The 12588-nt window shown below is 44.0% G+C and overlaps 1 protein-coding gene across 2 annotated transcripts in view; it reads right to left on the reverse strand.

Annotated features, from left to right (window-relative positions):
* Positions 1-1313: 1313 nt before the first annotated feature.
* Positions 1314-12588, reverse strand: part of SLC25A17 (solute carrier family 25 member 17) — a 30876-nt gene continuing 19601 nt past the window's right edge. The window contains exons 5-9 of one of the 2 annotated variants that reach the window (XM_038756772.1): positions 9507-9623; positions 6912-7057; positions 6682-6777; positions 3370-3452; positions 1314-1759 (exon numbers count right to left, since the gene is read on the reverse strand). In XM_038756772.1, coding sequence (XP_038612700.1) covers positions 1612-1759; positions 3370-3452; positions 6682-6777; positions 6912-7057; positions 9507-9623 — 590 coding nt within the window. In that variant the 3' untranslated portion in view covers positions 1314-1611. Of the gene's footprint in view, positions 1760-2940; positions 3198-3369; positions 3453-6681; positions 6778-6911; positions 7058-9506; positions 9624-12588 lie in introns of those variants that run through there. The other variant, XM_038756773.1, reaches the window with a different exon arrangement.

A 12588-nucleotide genomic window follows, 5' to 3' on the forward strand; every position in this document is an offset into this window, starting at 1 on the left:
ACATACTAACAAAATAAAATAAATAGGATAGGTACAAGTATAATAAATAAATAAATAAATAGAAATAAATAAATAAATACACCTGCGGGGTCCGATCCCGGCCGTCGGTGAGTCCCTTGGGCTTAAGCTACGGGACTTTAATGTTTTCCCCACCAAACTCCGTCGGAGCCCCTTTGGGGCAGATCGGTCTTCGGCGAAAAATCTAACGAGCCTGGGGGCTGGCGTGAACATTTTCATTTTCCTTTTACGACTTTCCTCCTTTCGAAGGGTTTTTTTTTTTCCCATTAGTGACCGGGCGGTCTCTGCGCCCTACCCTAGGCGCCCAATCGCCAATTTGCGTTGCAGCAGGCCCACAATCGCTGGTTTATACATTTGCGGCTCCCGAGGCGGAGGGGAGAGCGGGAGCGATGGGAAGGGAGGGGGAGGAGAACAAAATCACCGCTTCAGCTCCATGCAGGCATCTGTTTCCCATCTCCTTTGCAGGGGTAAAGGAGGATCAAGTCTCGGGAAGGGGAGAGGAAGACGCAGATCTGATTAAGAGCCTCTGGGATTGAAACTTTGGATCTTACAAAATCCTTACCGAATAGGAACTCACCACGTGGGACAACCTGATTACCTTGTATCTCCCCCAGTGCTTAGAACAGTGCTTGGCACATAGTCAACGCTTAACAAATACCAAAATTATTATTATTATTAAGAACAGTACTGACACCTGTTGAATCATACTGCAAATAGACTCACTATGAGATAGATCCTCAGAACTACCCACCCTCTTTTCGGCAAAGTCCCTGAGTCATAGAGTCATCTCTCTCCTAGAAGGAGCATCAAGAGTCAAATACGCCATGCCTCAGGTGTCGTCTAAACTCGGATTCTTTTTAGAAAACAAAATCGCGGGGATGAGGAATTCTTTCAGCTGTGGAGGGGGAAGGATTACGCCGTTTCCAAATCCCACCCGGCGGCTGACGGGAAGTCCCGGGAATGGGAACAGAGAGGGGCGCCTTAAATTCAAGAAGGACAAACAGATAAAAGGAAGAAGATGATTAAGCTAGGGCAACTCAGGTGGCAGAAATACAAAAGGGCATTGCCAAAATCCCAGCCAGTAGGGGAAAGATAGCAGGAAAGATGCAATTCTCCCCCTGCTTTGTGCTTCTCACCTGGAAGAGGCGTCTGCAAAGTAGCTGGCAACAATGGAAGGTTTTAGGGTGAGTACTGCAGCGACCCTTTTCTCCCATGCCACCCTCAGTTGCTGGAAAGTGGACCTGTGCCCCAAGCCCCTGGTCCCAGTTCCCTGCAAATAAAAAGCCCAACAACCGTCACGAATAGCAAACAGATTTACGGGTTTTTAATAAGGTTTTCCATTACTTAAGACCCTCAGTCCACAAAAGTCAACAAGGCAAACAAAGCATCCCGGGAGGGTTGACAACGCGTCCGCCGGCCTGCAAGTCTCCCATAGAGTGCTTATCGAGCCGATACATGCGGCAATCTGGGATGGAAGCAGAAAGAGGAAGAAGGTACAAGCACGCATCTTCCTTTTCAGCCCAGCTACCTTCCCTCGGGTATGGAAACTTCAGACTGTTCCTCTGCGTATTTCGAGAATGCCAGGGGGCTCGCTCAGCGCTTGTGCCCGCTCTTCAGTCCCATAACTGTGAAGGTAGCTGCACTCAGTTTCTCATACACAAGGAACATGAGCGCAGCAGTGAGGACCGTCTGCAGGAGTTTGGCTTCCAGGCCCTTGTAGAGTCCCATTATTCCAAATCGCCTGAGGAGAGACAGGTTCAATTAAATTGAAATGCTTTCGGGAAAAACCGTTTTCGCCCCAGTGAAGTGGGCTCCTTTATGATTTTAAAGGATGGGGTTCCAGGGTTACTCAAAGGACAGAAGCAAGTCAGTCTCCCTCTCTCTCCGCCCCCTCCCCCCCGCCAAACAAAATAAGGAATAAAAGTTCCTCAGCTTTGTCGGGCACTCCTTTAAAGGCAAGAAACAAAGATCTCCTTCTCTGGTCTTGTTTTGGAGGCTACTACCCAGAGTTATTAATGGTATGTGACAGAGTTCAATTACAGCCCTTGAAGAGATGATGACCTGCTGCTCCGGTTGTGTGTCAAATGGGACGAACTGGAGCTAATAGGGGAAAGTGATGGTTACAGAAAGTCCAGTGACATGTTCCAAAATTCCTCAATCATGAGCTACCCTGACCTGAGATTAGACTGGAACCAGCGACTCCCAAGGGGAAGGGCTCTCTCCAATTTCCCCACGCCAACTCTCGCGAGTCCGTGACTCCTATCGGCCGGTTCAAAGCCACTGTGGCCGGGATTGTCAGGATCCTCCGGACGTCCCAGAAGACCACACCTTTTCCCTTTCATCGGCGGAAGAAACCGAGGCCGTTTACTGTGAGCCCCGGGGCGAGGCGCGGGACCTCAGTGAAGCCGGACACAAAATGAGGGTTGGAACGCAGAGCCCCTGAATTTAAGGTTCTGTGCTCTGCCCACAGTGTCATACAGCCCAAGCCCTGTAGTTTAATTTTGTGACATTCAAAGAAAAAGAATAAGGTCTGTTAATGTCGGAGCAACCTCTTTCTGTATTTGAGGACACGCTGAAAAGGTAGGACTCTTCAGTCTGGAAAGAAGGTGGCTGAGCAGGGCCTTAAGTCTTCAAAAACATGAGGACAGGGTGAATAACCGAACTGACTTTCATTAAATTCCAGGACAAGGCAGCACCCGGGGAAGAAGGCAACAGAGAAAACATCTTCTTTACACAGCTGGTAAAGAAATACACAAGCACTTACTACGTGCAGGGCACTGTTATGTGCTTGGGAGAGTACAATACAACAGAATTGGCAGTCACGTTCCCTGCCAACAATTAGCTAACTGCCTAGACGAGGAGACAGACATTAACATCCATCCTTCATTTATAATATATAATTTTAAAATATGTTTATAAGTGCTGTGGGGTTGAAGGTGGCCAGTATGATATTTAAGTGCTTACTAGGTGTTAAGCACTGATCTAAGTGCTAACTTCTATTTATGTAGTTTCTGCTAGATAAAAAGCTACTTGTAGGTAGCAAAAAGGTCTTGGACCTCTAGTCTATTCTCTCAAGCATTTAATATAGTATTCTCTGTACACAGAAGGCACTCGATAAATACTTCCGATTGCTTGATCCATCATCTTCAACAGAGGTTGTGGAATTCAAGAATTCAAATCTGGGGAAAGTGGAAGAGAGGAAGGATGAAAAAGGGCCAAGGGAACCGGAGCGGTTTTTTGGGGTCTTTGAAGTGTGAAGGAAAGAAAACTCAGAAAGGCAACCCACCCCAGCAGAGGGCTGGAGTGTGGGAAATCAAAATCAGGACTCAGGAAGGAAAAAAGAAAGCTCACCTCACACGCTGATGCAGTAGATACAGAATGTTCCGAAGCCTTCCTAATCTTCGATTCTCTGGATTTAGTCTGTGATGCCCGAACTATGGAAGAGAAGAAAAACTTATTTATTTATTGGTTTATTCAGCCTAACTTCTGACCAAAGGTGAATAAAGCAAGGGTAGTATCTTCATAACAATTAACAATGGAGTGATTTAAATACACCTTTCCTCAAGTGCTTTATTCAGTTGCTGTGTCCGCATTAATCTTCAACATGTAAAAAAATAGGTTGTTTTCACTTTGTAGAACACCGAGTGGACATCCCATCTCCACTGGCAAGATGATGAATATATTTCACCACTGTCAGCTCTTCAGGTTTGGTGCTATTGAAAAGCTATAATCAATTCAGACCTCCACAGACTAAACTCATGCTAAATATGATTGATTCAAACATATAAAGTGTTTAAATCGTTTCCCCTTTATGCTTATCAATTCTTGTTCCAAGAATCTGTTTAAAAAAAGTCATACCACTATGAAGATGTCATACAAATAGTACTAATTATTTACATTTAAGCAGCATCTTTCATGCACCAAACTCAAAAAGGCTTTTGGAACCACACAGCACTTCTATTAGCATGTTTTCATGGTCTCAATGTTGACTTTTAATATTTCCTATTTCAGAGATAATCCAATGTTCGTATTGGCGGAAACATCTCCCTCCCTCTTCTCAACCTCTGAAGTATTACAACCAACCAAGAATGATTAAAGCCCATTTAAACATACCAGTAGATGATGGTAGATCTATTTAGCAGGGCAAATAGATTTCTACTGGGCTAGCACAGGCCACTTTTCACCGAATAGGACCAAAAGATAACTGAAAATCAAATATTTATATATGAACCTCTCATTCAATTATGAGGAATTTTGTTTCATTATACTTTAATATACGTATAAGTTTTGGTCAATTTTTATGATCTTGGAGGGCACTAATGCACTTCTAAGTTATTTCCTATGGGAAACTATTCTTTAACACACTTTCGTCTAACATTTTCAAGGGTCCAATTAAGAGTGCTAAGTGGGATATAGCAGTACTTTAGAAAAGTGTTATGTTTCTTAAACAGTTGCTGCTTTCAGAGATGAGACGTCTGATGGCAAGATCCTATCTACGTGTACTAGTATGGCTTAAAAGATGGCTGTGTGAACAACACAACCCTGCTTGATTGTTGCACTTATGTACTCTGAGGACCCACACACAAACACACACGTGAAGTGCTCCACCAACTCGTGTATGTGTGTGTATGTGTTTTCATGGACCAATTCACTAAATCTTACACACTTCCAGAGGCACAGAAAACCTGATTTGCTCCATGTCCTTTACCTGACCAACTGGAGAACTAGGATTAAGGGCTCTTTTGACTCTTTTGCCAATTATACCCTTTTGCTGGGATCCTCAAATCAAGAAAACCTAAAAAAAACCCCACAAAACTTGGGCTGGGGAGAGTCTTAGAACCACAGTAGGGGACCAAGTTAAAGAATGCTCACAGGCCAACACTGTTTCCCTCTCAAAGGGAAAAAATGAGAGAATGATTAGATAGGAATCTTTCCTAAAGTTTCAGGTGCTCTCTGATGATCAATCAATCAATCACTCAATCATATTTATTGAGCGCTTACTGTGTGCAGAGCACTGTACTAAGCGCTTGGGAAGTCCAAGTTGGCAACATAGAGAGACAGTCCCTACCCAACAGTGGGCTCACAGTCTAAAAGGGGGAGACAGAGAACAAAACCAAACATACTAACCAAATTAAATAAATAGAATAGGTATGTACAAGTAAATAAATAGAGTAATAAATATGTGCAAACGTATATACTGATAAGCCACCTGCTAGGTTAGAAAACACCCACAGAGATAGCAGCTGCTTTCTTGCAAAGGGTGGAGGTCTTTTGAAACTGTGCTTGCAGAACAAATGACTAATGGCTTCCCAACTACTCCACTCCGAAGACACGATTTCACAGAGCGCGGTATGAGGTCCCAGCTCCCCTGCACATCTATCTCCGGTTCAGAAGTAGCCAAATTCAACATGGGACATTTAATCTACGCTGGGTAGCCAGAAACCTCCCACCCTGCTGACATTAGGTGGAAGAGGAGCTGAAAGCATCCCATCACCAGCGTGGCCTACTGGAAAGAGCCCGGGTTTGGGAGTCAGAGGACCTGGGTTCTAATCCCAGCTCCACCACCTGTCTGCTGTGTGATCCTGGGCAAGTCACTTCACTTTCTTTAAGCCTCTGTTTCCTCAACTGTAAGATGGGGATTCAGTATCTGCTCACCCTCCTATTTAGATTGTGAGCCCCATGTGGGACCTGGTTATCTTGTATCTGCCCCAGCGCTCAGTACAGTTCTTGGCACATAGTAAGCGCTTGACAAATAATAACACAATAATTATCGTTATCATTATCTACTACAAATCACTGTAGCTGGGGGCCCTGCATCAGACTTTCTCTTAGAGGGGTCAGCTTCCATGTCCTCTGACAAGAGAGTGAACTGGGGCATCCTCAGAGTCAAGATAGGGCAAATACATTCTTTTGCCCCATATAAGAAAAGCAGCGTGGCTCAGTGGAAAGAGCCCGGGCTTTGGAGTCAGAGGTCATGGGTTCAAATCCTGGCTTCACCAATTGTCAGCTGTGTGACTCTGGGCAAGTCACTTCTCTGTGCCTCAGTTCCCTCATCTGGAAAATAAGGATGAAGTTGTGAGCCCCCCGTGGGACAACCTGATCGCCTTGTAACCTCCGCAGCGCTTAGAACAGTGCTTTGCACATAATAAGCGTTTAATACATGCTATCATTATTATTATTATTTTGAGCAACATTCTATTGCAGGTTTGCCTGTACTGTGAAAGGAACTGAGACTGGGTGAAATGCTTGGAAAAAGTCATGTGCTTTGAAATCAGTCAGTCAATTGTATTGCTCTGCACATAGTAAGCGCTCAATAAATACGACTGATGATGATGATGATGACTGAGCGCTTACTGGGTGCACAGCACTGTACTAAGCGCTTGGGAGAGTCCAATATAACAGACCCATTCCCTGGCCACAAGGAGCTTACAATCTAGAGCAGGAGGCAGACATTAACATAAATAAAATTACAGATAAGTGCTGTGGGACTGGTGGGGGGGGGGGGGGGGATGAATAAAGGGAGCAAGTCAAGGCGACCCAGAAGATAGTGGGAGAAGAGGAAGGCTTCATCAGGGAGGGAATGGAGGAATCCTGTTTGCTCTGTAAAAAAAATACCCTCTGCCATTGTCCGCATTGTTTATTTCTAACAAAACTAATGCTTACCCTCAGGATTGACTGCACTGTCTGCATGGGATACGTGACTGTAGTAGCAATTGCTTTGGCTATCGCTCCAATGATGAACACATCTAAAGAAGAAAGCTGTTGAAAAAAGGGAAGGGGAAAAAAAATTTAGAGCATTTACGATAATCCCCCAAAAGATGACACAGCCAAGTCTATAAGTTAGAGAGATGATGGAAATTGCTCTTAACTCTCTGCTTTCCGGCCCGTCTCACCTGCATCCGCCTCTTTAAAAGCTGTCGCTTTAATCCTTCGTAGAACATGAACTGGATGGCAGGATTAAAGACCAAGAGTAATGACGGGAATGTTCCATTCCACAAAGCCAGGACCCCTTCATCTCGCACGATCTGATGAAATGCATCTGAGGTACGAGAAAAAGAAATCTTTTTTTTAAAAAAAATACTACTATTCATTTAAACGAGAAGTCTGGGCATTTCTGAGAGAGGCGGCAGCGTAGTTTAGAGGAAACAGCAGGGTCCTGGGAGTTTGAGAACCTTGGTTCTAATCCCAGTTCTGCCACTTGCCGGCTGGATGACCTTGGGCAAATCACTTCACTTCTCTGAGCCTCAGTTCCCTCATCTGTAAAATGGGGATTCAAAACCTATACTCCCTCCTACTTAGACTGTGAGCTCTGAGTGGGATACGGACTATGTCTCATCTGATTATCATGCCATCATTATTATTACGTATGGGGTATTATGTACCCCAATGCTTAGTACCGTATTTCTCACCAACCCAGGTTTGACTCTTCCTAGCAGCTAGGGGTTGGCCTTGTTTGTTTCCACAAGATGCTTTTGAACAATTTAGGATATGGCCACATCAGTAAGTGACAAATAATAATAATAATAATGGCATTTATTAAGCGCTCACTATGTGCAAAGCACTGTTCTAAGCGCTGGGGAGGTTACAAAGTGATAAGGTTGTCCCATGGGGGGCTCACAGTCTTAATCCCCATTTTACAGATGAGGTCACTGAGGCACAGAGAAGTGACTTGCCCAAAGTCACACAGCTGACAATTGCTGGAGCCGGGATTTGAACCCATGACCTCTGACTCCAAAGCCCGGGCTCTTTCCACTGAGCCACGCTGCTTCTCTAGGCATCGGGTATCACTTAATAGTGTTTCCAGGGGAATTTTATCTGAGAAGGCTACGCAACAACCTAAGAAAACTATTCTCATTATTAGAGGAAGTTCCTTTTCCAACAATCAATGAAATTTATTGAGCATTTACTGTGCACAGACTGCTGTAAGACAAGTTTACAAAACTGGTATGTGACCTGGGGCAAGTCACTATATTTTCCTCTGCCTCAGTTTCCTCTTCTGTAAAATGGGAACTAAATCCTTCCTTCCTGCTTAGACTGTGAGCCCCAATATGGGAACGGGACTGTGGCCCGCCTGATTGTCCCGTATGTACCCCAGCACTTAAAACAATGTTTGGCACAAAGTAAGTGCTTAAATATCACACTCTCCCGAGCACTTTGTACAGTGCTCTACTCATAGGATGGCCTATTAGCAAGCACATGAGCTTGGGAGTTAGGGATGTTGGTTCTAATACTGGCCACGCCACTTGTCTGCTGTGTGACTTCGGGAAAGTCACTTAACTTCTCGGTGCCTGTTACCTCATCTGTACAATGGGGATTAAGACTGTGAGGCCCATGTGGGACAGGGACTGTGTCCAAGCTGATTACCCTGTATCTACCCCAGTACTTAGAACAGTGCTTGGCACATAGTAAGTGCGTAACAAATATCATAATTATTACTATTAAAAAATACCGCTGATTGATTAGATGCTCTTCAAAACTAGCACTGGTTTCAAAATCAAAGTTGAGTTACCCCAACTTTTCAGTTTTCATCGTACATTAATATCATAGATGAGAGATTTGTAACAGATCACTAGAGGGAAAATTAAACAAAGGTAGAGGGCTCTATAATAATAATAGTAATAATAATGATGGCATTTATTAAGCGCTTACTATGTGCAAAGCACTGTTCTAAGCGCTGGGGAGGTTACAAGGTGATCAGGTTGTTCCACGGGGGGGCTCACAGTCTTCATCCCCATTTTACAGATGAGGTAACTGAGGCCCAGAGAAGTGAAGTGACTTGCCCAAAGTCACACAGCTGACAATTGGCAGAGGCAGGATTCGAACCCATGACCCCTGACTCCAAAGCCCGGGCTCTTTCCACTGAGCCACGTTGCTTCTCTAAAGGGGTTTAAAGGGGTCTAAAGGGGTTTAGAGGGGTTTAAGTTTGGGGTGATGGTTTCAGGATTTCAAGAGAGAAGGGATGTTTGAAAACTAATCCTGAAATAGCATGTTAAACAATAATAATAATAATTATGGTACTTGTTAAGCGCTTACTATGTGCAAAGCACTGTTCTAAGCACTGGGGAGGTTACAAGGTGATCAGGTTGTCCCACGGGGGGCTCACAGTTTTAATCCCCATTTTACAGAGGAGGGAACTGAGGCTCAGAGAAGTTAAGTGACTTGCCCAAAGTCACACAGCTGACAGTTGGCGGAGCTGGGATTTGAACCCATGACCTCTGACTCCAAAGTCCGGGTTCTTTCCACTGAGCCACGCTGCTTTTCCAAAGGAGGGCAACTTCATACTTCCCTTAATCATTCCTTGATACCATTATGAGAGACAGACTAGGGGCCTGGAGGGGTTACTGGTCTAAAGTTGCTCTCGTTCCCAAACCACAGAATTTTTATTTTACTTCAAAAATCAGGTCCAGTTTTTTTTGGGCCTCCCTAAGGCACAGATAAAATTCCAGGGATGGAAACAAGTAACCAGGAAAGTGCTGTGCAATGCTCACCCATAATGCCTTTGTAGTTTGTTGGCACAATGTCTTCATTCCTGAACTTTGCGCCCTGGAGTTTCAGGCGGGTGTTTACCACCCATAGCGGAGTGGTCAGGAGTACATTTACCACCCCTTAAAAAACAAAACAAAACAAGAAAAATGAAGAGACAGAGCGTGAGAGAGAGAGAGAGAGAAAAGGGAAGACAATTTAAGTCAACTGTGTTGCTCCAGAGTAGATAAAAGTCCTGCCCTAGGCCAACCCCACTGCAGTGGTGGGGAACAGGGAGAAAGAGGGAATGCCCACTGGGATTACGCCCCCGGTAGTGATGGTCTGATGGAAAAACCACCTAGGGCATTTGCCAAATTGGGAAGGCTCAGCTCGAACCCTGAAAGTAACTGTGGGACATGAACTGTGTCCAACTTGAAGAGCTTGTTCCTATCCAGCGCTTAGAACGGTGCTTTGCATATAGTAAGTGCTCAATAAATGTCATTATTATTATTATTATTATTATTGTCATTATTACCCCAGTGCTTAGTACAGCGCCTGGCCCAGAGTAAGCGCTTAACGCATACCATTTAAAAAAAACACCAACTGGCAAACTTGGGCGGCAAAGGCTGCGGCGGCTCCCGAGGCAGCTACCCTGGCAACTGCCTCCCGGTCTGTGGTGCTGTGGCCCCGCAGTGGCACCAGTCAGCAGGTCTTTGGCTCTAAATGGGTTTTAAAGTTGAAATTCTTGTATGCCCTGGGCAAAGTCCTGCCCTTCTGCCTGCCCACCTGCTCGCTGTGGCCAACGTCCCGGCCAAAACGTGACGGTCGGGGACGAGAGGAGCCGTGCACACCACTAACAATGTAATCAATTCCTTCACACGGGTTGTCAGCCCCACCAAGTCTTCGAGACCCCCATCAGCCGCAGAGAGAGTTCTACCTTCTCTGTATAGCTTTGCCCAGCCTATTTATTCATTCAATCGTACTTATGGAGTGCTTACTGAGTGCAGAGCACTGTACTAAGCGCTTGGGAAGTACAAATGGGCAACATATACAGACGGCCCTTACCCAACAACGGGCTCACAGTCTACAAGGGGGAGACAGACAACCAAACAAAACAAGTAAACAGGAGTCAATACCATCAGAGTAGATAAATAGAATTATAGCTATATACACATCATTAATAAAATAGCGTAATAAATATGCACTAATGTACATAAGAGTCCTGGGGTGTGTCATCTCTTTGTATCTAGAGGAGACTTTCAAGGTGGTGCAACACATGGCATGACTAATGAAACCAATCGTCAGCCCTGTCAACAATGATATGCCTGACCTATAAAATATAAAACACACAAAAAGCCAGTTCACAGAAACGACCTACGCAGCGTTTTCTATGGCACCCAAAGAAACTAGACATCTTTTACATTATTTATCAAAGCACTTCATGCTTTCCAAGCACTTCTGATTTGTTCTTTTTAATCACTCCTCCCCACAGCTTTCTTTTGTAAGGCAATATCCATTCCACTGGCTTCATTTCCTCATGAGGCAAATAAGCGGGATGTAGTCTCCCAAGAAGTCAATAGCAGTGCAAGGGGTAGAATTTGTGAGCTTCTCGTTCCCAGTCAAGTGCTTTATTAAACTGCTTTAATTATTAGCATTATTATTAATAATTTAACTCATGGCTATATATCAAGACTCCAGCAGGCAGAATGTGTGTGTTCTCCTGTTTGTTCTCATTCTCTCTTTCTCTCTCTCTGAGGGAGCCTGAAAGCAGGCCTTGTGAGCTGCCACAGAAAACTGGAGCACTGTTAAAAGGTGGGAGATCCTTCCAGGCTTTAGCTAGGAGACTCTGACCTTATAGATTTGCCTTAAAAAAAAAATGTTAATAGCTTTAGGTCTAGTATCCAGAGTCCTAAAACCATTAGATTTTAAAATGTCATCCAGTAACAGTCCCAAACATCAGGCTCCAGGAAAGTAACCCTCACTAGCACTAAACCGAGAAAATACAATTGGGAATATTTATGTTTAATCTGAACAACAGGTTCTCTAATGGAGAACAAAAAGATTCATTTCTCCAGAAATACTGAATGACACGTGGGTATAGAATGCTTCTATTTAAGGGCAGCAAGTTCTGGTCACCATTTTGAGAGAAAAGGATACTCAAATTCAGTTCTTATTTTTATTGCCTCTATTTGGAAGGCAGAATTCTTGATTCCTTCTGCCTAAGGACATCCGGGAGACTAAGGGGACTGCTTATAAGCCTTTTGGTAAATGGTCTGAGTTGCTCTTTCAAAAGGTCATCATCAAATGCTGTTGAGTCGTTTCCGATTCATAATGACCTTCTGGACTTTATCCATAGAGTTTTCTTGGTAGAAAATATGGAAGTAGTTTACCATTGTCGTCTTTCGTGCAGTAAAAACTTAAGTCTTTGCCATTGTCTTTGATCAACATTTTGATCACTTGATCATCTGCCCCTCGTCCCCCTCTCCATCCCCCCCATCTTACCTCCTTCCCTTCCCCACAGCACCTGTATATATGTATATATGTTTGTACATATTTATTACTCTATTTATTTATTTATTTATTTATTCTACTTGTACATAGCTATTCTATTTATTTTATTTTGTTAGTATGTTTGGTTTTGTTCTCTGTCTCCCCCTTTAGACTGTGAGCCCACTGTTGGGTAGGGACTGTCTCTATATGTTCCCAATTTGTACTTCCCAAGCGCTTAGTACAGTGCTCTGCACATAGTAAGCGCTCAATAAATACGATTGATGATCTGCCTTTTATTCTTTTCCATGCTTTGGCTTACACCTTTCCATTATGGGTAATCCTGGCAAGAGAAAATCTCGCAATGGTGTAGCTCTAAGCTCCACTGGGGTACACAAACTCTCCTGCCGCAAAGCGTCGATTCAGAGGAGGGCTCCCAAAAGGTACTGTTTAATAGTACCGTGCTTTATTTATGTAGCAGATGTATTTACTAAAGCATCGTGAAACGCTTCCAGAATAAATTTAGTTACGGTTTAAGATGTTCAGTGGGTAGAAATGTGCCTGTGGCTTTTCTTTTCCTCTCTTTTGCATGATTCTTAGTTATAATCTGAGCAGAGTTAA

This window comes from Tachyglossus aculeatus, chromosome 14 (genome assembly GCF_015852505.1).
Source record: "Tachyglossus aculeatus isolate mTacAcu1 chromosome 14, mTacAcu1.pri, whole genome shotgun sequence".
In the NCBI taxonomy this organism is placed as follows: Eukaryota; Metazoa; Chordata; class Mammalia; order Monotremata; family Tachyglossidae; genus Tachyglossus; species Tachyglossus aculeatus.